Source organism: Colletotrichum lupini, chromosome 5 (assembly GCF_023278565.1).
Source record: "Colletotrichum lupini chromosome 5, complete sequence".
Classification (NCBI taxonomy): Eukaryota; Fungi; Ascomycota; class Sordariomycetes; order Glomerellales; family Glomerellaceae; genus Colletotrichum; species Colletotrichum lupini.
The window spans coordinates 933,731-944,201 of record NC_064678.1 but is presented as its reverse complement, the minus strand read 5'-3'; the positions used below and the strand labels follow the sequence as shown (position 1 = coordinate 944,201).

General features: G+C 35.2%; 2 protein-coding genes across 2 annotated transcripts; both read left to right on the top strand.

Annotated features, from left to right (window-relative positions):
- Positions 1–7,308: 7,308 nt before the first annotated feature.
- Positions 7,309–7,503, top strand: CLUP02_09705 (uncharacterized protein; the record flags this gene model as incomplete). The annotated part of the gene is made up of 1 exon (XM_049288683.1): positions 7,309–7,503. One exon carries the CDS (start codon positions 7,309–7,311, stop codon positions 7,501–7,503), a length of 195 nt encoding a protein of 64 aa, XP_049145827.1.
- Positions 7,504–7,566: 63 nt separating this feature from the next.
- CLUP02_09704 (uncharacterized protein) lies at positions 7,567–9,328 on the top strand (the record flags this gene model as incomplete). Its single annotated transcript, XM_049288682.1, has 2 exons — positions 7,567–8,349; positions 8,402–9,328. The coding sequence occupies 2 exons, from the start codon at positions 7,567–7,569 to the stop codon at positions 9,326–9,328; spliced, it is 1,710 nt and encodes a 569-aa protein (XP_049145826.1).
- Positions 9,329–10,471: the final 1,143 nt, after the last annotated feature.

Genomic DNA, 10,471 nt, shown 5'->3' with positions numbered 1-10,471 from the left:
GTTATAAAAAGCTATAATAATAAGCCTTAATACGGTAATTTATTATTAATAACGAAATAATTGATACTTTTTATATAATAAAAAAGAAAGCCGATTTCGAGCTAATAATTAAACTATATAAAAAAAGCGTAATTATAATTATTAAAAAGCTATATAAAAAGTTAAATCTTATCGAAATAAATACTTTTTATAATCGAGGGGTTTATTAATTTATCTTCTATAACTTAAAGAAGTATATAAACCTTTATATATTTAAATTATAAATAGTTCATAAGATTAAAAAGAAAAGAATACCCTAGTTATATAAGAAATCTAAGTATATAATCTAGGAGTACGATAACGTTAAAAAAATAACGCTATTTATATAATTACTTATTATATAATGCTATAGCTAACGGTTAATAATAATATTAATAATATTATTATAGAAAAAGGGATACGAGATTTAGAGCTATAATATTACCTAGGCTTATACTTAATTAGCTATAGGGCTTATAAAAAAGATCCTAGCTTATTTACTAAAAGAAATAGTTAATAAGTACTTAAAAAGTATAATTATTAAAGTACTTAAACTATTATATAGGCTCGTAAAATCGGGTACTTATTAATAAGCTATATACTACGATTTCTATATTAATTAATTATTAATAGTTATATTTATATACGACCCGTACTTACTAATCTCTAAATACGAAGGTAACTAATTTAAGATTATTAAAATATAAACTAATAATATATTAGGCCTATTTAATATTAATTTTATAAAAAAAGAGAATAAAAAGCTTTAAAAAGCGGGCTTTATAATAAAATTAAAAGAGGTCCTTATAACGAATACCCCCTTAGTATTTAATAATAAGATTTTTATTATTAAAAAGGAAACTATTATTTTTTAATAAAAGAGATAGGGTAAGAAAATTAATTTTATTAATCTACATATAATTAATATTAAAAAGTAATATAAAGCTAAGCTTGCGTAAAGGGTATATATTATAAGTATTTATTAACCTAAAGTAATATTTAATTATACTAAGGTAGCATAAGTTATAAATCTAATTAAATAACATATCGAGGTACTTAATAAGTAGCTTAAGTAATAATAAACAAATCTTAATTAAGGCCTTATTTACTATTTAATTAACTTTATAATTAATAAGCTCTACGTCTTTATTAATAAGTTATTTATAAATAATAACGACCTTATTTCGTAATTAAAGTATATTATTATCCTAGTTAATAAGAGTATAAATAAGAGCGAATTTACTATATATAATAATATAATTTACTACTCGTTAACTAAAAATAAGTAAATAACGAAAAGTATATTAGTATTAGAAGTTTATAATATAGTTAACGACGTTAACTTTTCTTATATAATTTTAATAATACTAAGGAAAATTACTAATTAACTTAGCTTTTTATTAATCCTAACGGTTATTTATACGGATTCTTATTTACTATATAAATATTTTATTAAATTAAGGATAATAAAAGAAAAGAGGTTTATAATTGATATTATAGCCCTTAGGTAATCGTACGAAAGGTATAAAATATTCAAAATCCGTTAAATTAATAATAATAATAACCTCGCTAACGCTTTTATAAAAGTAGTACTTAATAAGAGGTTAGAGTAATTTATAAGTAATAAAAAAGTTAATATATAAATAGAAAAATAGGTTATATAAAAGGAATAGAAAAAAGAGGTAAAAAGAGATAACTTAGTAAATAGACCCGAGGTTAAATTATATCTCTAATTATAATAAGTAAATTAATAAAAAAAAGAGAAAGTTAGTATTAAATTAGAAGTTTAATTTAATTACGGTATATAGTTAACTATATAGGGGCTAATTAGGGGCCTTATTTATAATTATTATAGCTAGCCTAACTTATAATTAGAACTTCCTTTTTATACCTACGTAAATATTTATATAGTTTAATTAATCTCTTCGTTAACTACGGTTCGAACTAACTACCTTATAATAGGGATACTAACACTAATACACCTATCGTAACAACTTAACATAGCCTCATTCCTCTCGTCTAAAGCTCGATGACAGTCATTAATTAGATCTACGGTCCAAAGGGAAGAGATTTAAGGCTGACAAGAGTCATGTAAAATGGAGCCAGGACATATCCCATTCGCGGGCCTAAGCCAGTGTCATCAGGTGATCAAGGCCCGCGTCCGTTGACGTTCAATCCTGTTGCCAGTACGACGTTGTCTTTCCCGTACCTGACGGCACAAGTAACGGTACGATTCTGGGATCAACGGGAACAATAACGGAGAACACTTCGTGGCTTATCACGTACAACTTGGGCTCCTCGGGTTAAGACATCATCCGAAAGCAAAACTTTGGCTGCTCATATCATAGCATAGCGTGTAATAATAGTAGAGTTTGCATCTTGCATTCAGCATGCTGTTTGAAATTTGGCGGATAGCTAAGACGAGGAAACCGACCGATAGATAGGCCAGAACGTTCTGTTATTAACACGAACTTTACGTATGCTGAAAACCCGTTTGCGATCCAATGAAAACTCTGGTACCGTACTTGATGACCACTTTACAAGAACTTCACTGTCGTCGGAAGCTTTCCGGATCTTTGCTAAAGTTACCACCACGTGGACACACGACACTGGCGCCGATTTGAAAGTAGTGTTGAGTTTAACTTCTCGTAGCTTTCGGTACGATCTCGAGTTTCACAAGATCCGCGTGGTTTTTAGTATAGGTAAGGTACTGAGGTAAGTCGGTTAAATACACGACAGCTTCGGCCCCCATCATCCTCGTCATAATCCTGAGGTAGGTGGACACATCGGCGATAACAATAAGCAGCGCTTATACCCATTCAAATTAATTAAACAAATAAATCAAACAAATAGTTAAATATAGGAATTTTAATAAGTTAAATAATTAAATATCGTAAGGCCCTATATTTAACGTATTTAATTAAATATAAGGTCGCTTAGAAAAAAGAAAATCCGGGGCCGGGCTAATTAAAAATCGATATTCCTAACTATACCCTATAAAAGTTTATAAATAAGAATATAAATACCTAGAGTAGGATTCGAACCCGTAACTCCTTATTTATAATTATAAGTTTAGTATTATACTACTTAACTAAATAGATTATTAGTAATTATTATAAAAAAAAGGGCCTAAGTATTATAGAGCCCTAAATTTAGTATCCTATTATATCTAAGAATCTAAAAAACCTCTAGTACCCCCTTTTCTTAATATTAATAAAACTAACGAAGTTACGTACTACTACTTCTAACCCTTTATAACTATTATAATTATTATTAATATTAATTAAATTATATATTAATTAATTCGTTATATTATAATTAATTAATTAGTAATAAGTTATACGATTTTCGGCGCATAGCCGCTATTTTAAATTACTTCGTAACTATAGACCCTAACTAACGCTAGCCTCGTATTATTAACTAATCTTAATAATCATAATAGCCTCCTCGCCCTTTTAAAAATAATTTAAAAAGGGAGGACTTTTATTAATAATAATTTAATATTATAAAAGGGCGTAAGGTTAAAAAAGTCGTAGATTTACTTAGAGGGGGTCTTTACTTAAGAGATTTATAATAAAAATATTCAAAATAAAGTCTTCTAGTTTTATCGTTATTATAATAAAATAAGTATCGTTACTTATTTTAAAATAATAGTTACGAGCTTAGTAACGGCTTATTTAAAGTTAAAATACTAAGTAATAAATCTAAGCTTTAGCGAGTCGTTATATTTATTAAAATCCTTTAAATACGACTTTATATTAAAAAAATAAAAACTTACTTCTAGTACTATTATAAAGGGCTAAATAACGAGAATTAAGGAATTAGTAATTAGGTATATTATTGATAATAATAGCCTATTTATAACTTTTTATAATCCTTACCTCCGGGCCCTCTTTTATTAATTAAATTATAATATTACTAACGAACTCTTATTATTATATAAAAATATAAGAAAAGAGCTAAGTAAGATTTTTATTAAGAAAAAAGATATAATTAAAATAAAGATCTAGAGGTTAATAACGAAAGTCTACTTATTATTTAATTTATAAACCTCGTTAATATAAAATATTATTATTACTATTTTTATTTATTTTCTAAACTATACTAAGTAATAAATATAATACCTTATTATTCTACGACAATAGTATAGTACTTCTAATAGGGCTAATATTACCTAAATTATAAAATCGGTAATAAATAACTAAGAATTAAGTAACTAAGTCGGAGTAGTTATTTATCATAATACTTTAAATAATAATACTTACTTAGGTTACTTATATCCTATATTATCTTATACTTATACTTAAGAAGATGTTCTTAACTAGAGGATAAGGTATTACGATTATATTCTTAACCTCGTTAATAGGGCCTTTTTATTTAGTAATAATAAAGAGGTATTCGAATAAGAATTAAATATATTAATTAATACTAAGTAACTTTAAAAACATCTTAACCTCTAGCGCACAAGGGGCCCTATTAATAAGCTTTAGAACGTTATTAAATTTATTTATTCGTTACTTTAATAATATAAAGCCTTTTTTAAGGTTAATAATAAGACTAATAAGAATAATATATTTACTCTCTTTAAGGAGTCGTTATAAGAGCTTATATAAACGCTTAATAATAATATAAAATAGAATTTAATATATTTTATAATATAGCGCTCTTTATAAAAAAGAAAGTAAATTTATACCTTTTTAATAACTAATTAAGCTTATAAAGATTTAAAATAACGGATCCTTATTAAGGACGTTTTTAATAATAATAATTAATAATTACTAACCGAACTAAAAATAATACTTAAGCTGCTTTATCTTTAAATAATAAGATATTAGGGTTAGGGTAAAAGAGATAGTTATAGCCGTTTATAAAAAGTAATAATAGATCTTAAGTACTTTATTAACCGTCTCGAGGAGTAAAAAAAGTTATATAATAAACTTTTTAAAAAAGAGATAGATCTTATAGCTTTTTAAATCGTAACGTCGTAATTATAATTAATATAAATAATACTACTTTATTAATAATTAACTCGTTATTAATTTATATCCTAACCTCTTTTTTAATTTCTAACTTTAAGTAATATCCCTCGTTATATTTAATCTAAGTATATACTTAGGGAGCGGGTAGAGCTACTTTTTAATAATAATTTTAACTCGCGAGGATACTTCTAACTATTAGTTATTAATATTTAATAAGTCCTTAATAAGTATTATACTAAGTTAAGTAACTCTCCGCTCTATACTATAATAATTATTTTTTACCTTAAGTAAGGATTAAAATAGTTAAAAAAGAAGTAAAATATGCCTAAGTAAAACTATTAATTATTTAATATAAAAAAGGGACTTTATAATTATTAATAAAAATAGTATATAAATAAGATAATAAGTTCTCCTCTTCTTTATTATTTAAGTCCTCTTTTTTTATTATAATAGTTATAAGCTACTTTTAATACCCTTATGATTTTAAAAAGTATTATAAAAAACTCGTAATACTAATAATAGTTAATATTTTAAATAATAAACATAATAATTAACTACGTACCTAAGCTTAATTAATATTACTTATAGATTATCCCTTAGCCGGTCCTTAACTTAATTTAATAATAAATTAATTATTAACTAACCTATTTAACGTTAAGTAAGCTTATGCTTAATATTTTTATAATCCTTATAATAATAATAAACTATAAAAGGATATTTAGTTTTATAAAATTAACTTTAACTTTATAATAATTATTAATAAGATCTTTTATACTAAAAAAGGTCTAATATCTTAAGAACTAGTTTTGTAATAATATTATAAAGTAAGAGGTTAATTTTTTAATTAGAAGAGCTAATTAAAGTAAAGTCTATAAATTAGTACTATAAGGACTTTCGTAATAGCTTTATTCAATTCCTAATTAGGAAATTAGTTAAATCTATTAATTGATTATTAAATAATTAAATATAGCACGAGAAATGAGCTAAATAATCAAATACGAACCTTATATTTAATTTGTTTGTATGGGTATAAGCGCTGATAATAAGTGGGTTTCCCCGGATTGATGCGCGCGGAACCGTCTTGGCGGCTGTTTAAAAATGCCCGAGCAGGAGGATTTTAGCCTAAAACTCCACTTCGGGGAAGATTATGAATTCCGGGGCGAACACCTCTTCACGACCGCTGAGGGAACGGGTGTATTACTGACCACTGCCGCGGCTCATGGAAGCCAAGGTCCCACTGCAAGGGGCAGTAATTCTTTCTGTCGATTCATCATCCGCTCCATCTCAGTCAGGGTCGCCTTGGCAAAGTCCAACCGTTCACGGGGTGTCTCAGCAGGAAAGGTGGAATCGGGGGCGGATACAAGTGCGATTTGCGGGAGACGCACGTCCAGACCAAGGCTCAACTCGTGGCATCACGTCGTGCTCGGACAATTGTAGGTCCAAAAGGGCATGTCGATGAGCCAATGAGAAATCTCCGAGTTATCAACCCCTGACCCATGAGTAGGGTTGTGCTTCAGAGACACACTTACTGTGTGAAGAGGCCAAGAGGAAGGAAGGCCTGAGTCATCCCGGTCCGCGGGACGCCGAAGCCCACGAGAGTCCGTCCCGTCGAAGACATACTTTAGCCTGGAACGATTTGGAACGGGGATGGAACATGCACACTTCTCTTTCGCTCCCACAGCGAATACTAGAGCTCGATGGCGGTACACACACATGGCGAACTCTAATCGCAAAATCTTAGGGAAGATCAGGTGTTTACCATAGCGCCGCGCGCGCGCGCGTACTGGATCCAATTTGTCTCGGAGAACTCTTGATTGTTTCCCGAGTAAATCCGGATTGGAAAGAAACGTTCGCTTCCCACCCCCTCATCGCAAACGGGCTGAGTCGTTTCTATGACTCGGATTATTTTCTCCATCTGGCTGGGATAACGGTTCTTGGCACTAGGAATGCATTGTCAGATGGTCTTTTGGATTTTTTTTTTTTGGATTTGCTGCTTGACGGCTGATGTTGAGGCTAGGGTGGGTTCTCTTTTAAGCTACAGATGATCCCTGGTCTGGACCTTCTGGGCCATGACCCCTCGACATTGAACTTTTGAGGCTCTGTGGGATGGTATAACACCGAAAGACGCCCAGTAATCAGCGCTTATACCCAAACAAACAAATCAAATATGAGGTTCATATTTGATTGTTTGGCTGATTTCTCGCGCCATATTTGATTGTTTGATAAATTTGACAAATATTTGATTGATTTGACTGATAAGTTATTATAGAGTGAAGCTGAATATTAGACGAGTAAATGGTATAGTTAGTGGATGCGGAGGCGTAGGCGACGAATTTTTTGGGGCGGCTCCACTTTAATTCCGGAGGTCCGGTGTTCGAATCCGGGTCCGGGCGGCCCCTTTTTTCCGTATTTTCTCGGTATATTATTAGTATATTCGGGTCCACCCTTAGATTCTAGATTTGATCAAATATATCAAATATACGGGCTAGAATATTTGATTGTTTGACTCGCTGAAATTCCTATATTTGACTGTTTGTTTGACTTATTTGTTTGATTGATTTGAATGGGTATGTGCGCTGCCAGTAATCGTAGTCTTGATGACATCCACACGCAGCTACGAACCGTCGTCGAACCCATCAACATTGCGGAGATGAACGAGTCGGAGGAGATAGTAGATCACTACGATTCGGACAGCTCACCTTACTCGGTCCGTCCGTTGCCACCAGTTCTTCGCCATGGCCTCGCCGCAGTGGCGACGATGGGGTTTCTCTCCTTCTTCACCAGCCTGGGTTTGTTGACGTTTCTCACGTACAAACTGATCCAATGGCAACACGGCCCGCCGACACCGAAGAAGGAGGATCTCATCATCAAAGTTGAGTCGCCGAGACCGACAGACGCGGCATTCATTATTCCAAGCAATTGGACTGCGGCAACTGAAGAAGAAGCTGCAAAGAAACAGAAGGAGACATGGTGGCAAAGAGCTATCAACGAGCCGCCGAATCAGTTCCTCGTTCTTATTTTCAACCTCCTACTTGCCGATATACAACAAGCGCTGGCCTTTCTCCTCAACGTAGAGTGGCTAACTAGAAACGCCATTGAAGTCGGCACAGGCACTTGTTGGACCCAAGGATGGTTTGTGTCGACCGGCGACCTGGCGTCTTCCGTGTTCATCACGGGTATCGCGATCCACACCTACATGTCTATTGTCTCGACAAAGAAAATCCCGACGTGGGCCTTTCATACCGCAATCGTCATGATGTGGGCTTTCGTGTACGGGACCGGGATCCTTGGTGTAATCATCACAGAGAATGGGAAGAGTGAGGGCGGCCTCTACGTGAGAGCCGGCGCTTGGGTGAGTCAGCCTGCTTCATGATTATCGCGGCAACAACATTAACACGCAACAGTGTTGGATCAACTCCAAATATCAGGATGTTCGCTTAACACTTCATTATCTCTGGATTTTCATTTCACTGGTTCTCACAAGTTTAATCTACTTCATAATATTCCTTCATTTACAGAAGCTGGCTCGGCAAAGCGGCGGGGTGATTCCTTGCTGTGGACACCCAGGGACTACCCCAACCCTATCAAGTTGCAGCGGATCAAGTTCAGGCACCACGTCGAGCTGCGATAACCACAGCACAATCCCGAGCACCTTCTGGCGTCCGATGTGCTTGACGACGATTCTTAGACGACTACCCGATATTCCAGATTATGCTAGGCAGCACACATTTCTTTTGTACCCTCTCGTCTACGTTGTCTGCACCATTCCTTTAGCTGCTGGCCGTCTTGCCTCCATGACAGGGCACGATGTATCTCTGGGATACTTCTGCTTCGCGGGAGCAATGATCGCTTGCAACGGCTGGATGGATGTTATTCTCTACTCTTCAACCCGACGATCCATCGTCTTCTCATGCGAAGGGCCTCCATCACAGGAGGTTGGCTTAGAGACATTCTCATTCATGTGTGGCACGCCTCCAAAATTCGGCAACACAACTATTGTCATGGGAGGTTCGACCTCTGAGCAAAAACGGCTGAGGCGATATAATAAGTGGTGCGAGAGAGTTGCCCGCAAAGGCCCAAAATCAGGCGGTTTGAAGGCGCTCAAAGTAGATGGCATCGAAAGTACAGAAAGCATGAAAGGAAGCATGAAAGGGTTTGGGATGGGAGAGGGTTCGGTCATGGGCATGGCGATTCAGTGCGAGACGACCACGACAGTCTCCGTTGAGGTCAACACACTAGCACCACCAACTCGGCCCAAGCTTGCGGCTAGGAAGTTGAGTGATGCAAGCAACTACAGTGCCGGCTCTTCTACAATTTGGGGAAAGGACTGAACTTTCAGACTCGGTAGAGTCTGGCTATGTCCAGCATTTGGGCTGGAAGATGATGACGCTTATTAGACGACTACATGAGGTACACATGTACCAGCTGGCCTAGCTACAGCTCACAGGGCTATGATGATATACCCAGATATGACTTACAACTGTACAGTAAAGTAACATCAAACGTAACATTTCTTTCCGAAGCTGAAACCTGCCGTCTCCTTCTGTTTACTCAAACCTGGACCATCACCAGCCCACCAAGCACAAAATTAGTACCTAACGAATGCTGCAACCATCTCAACCGAGATCGCGGAGCTAACCGATCGAGCCGAGAAGTGAGAAGACGCGTCTACCCGCAGTTGGATTGTGACAGAAAGTAAGTCTGTAATCGCCGGCCTTGACTTCGCCGGGTCTGCCGTAAATGGGCATTCATTCAAAGTCAAAATCTTTTCTCGACAGTTGAGATGACGGCAAAATCCAAACCCATACCTCTCCGTTTGAGAAATCACTCCATCAGTAGTCTGATTTCCAATACCCCATGAATCCACCTGAGGGTAGTGGGCTAGGTATCCCGGGCGAGGCCTGGTAGCTCTACCCGGGGTCAAGGATAGGCATTCACATTTGACCGCTGACAGCTGCGATGTGAAACTCTTGGCGTTTGGTAAACAGGGTAAGCTCCTCCAGTAGATTCTGACGTCAGAAGTTTTAAGAATAGAGTTTTTTGAAGGTGTTTCGAGATGTGGTAGTCTAGCTCCGGTCTCGTTCTCGTTGAGCCAAACGTGACGGACACGTGGACATCGGACTATCGCAGGCCGCGACATCGCCGAGGGGACAAAGGAATTAGTCCAGTTTTTGATATCGTAAGGGAAAATTACTGGGCCAATATCCAGGTGGAGGACCTAATTCATTTGAAGAAGTTTAGTGCATCAAAATAGTATTCCACCGGCAAGACAAGACTACTATTCACTCACAGATCACCTCAAGAATTGAGTTTTGCTATCCGGGCAGTAATCCATTTTTTAGACCAATAAGGGCTCACAGCTGCAGAGCTCGGGCCATGGCCGCACACCTGTACCCGCTATACCTGCCCACGGGCCACCCGGCGCAGTTACGTAAGGCAGCCGCAGGCACGTTCGGTCGCAATTGCCCACGGTC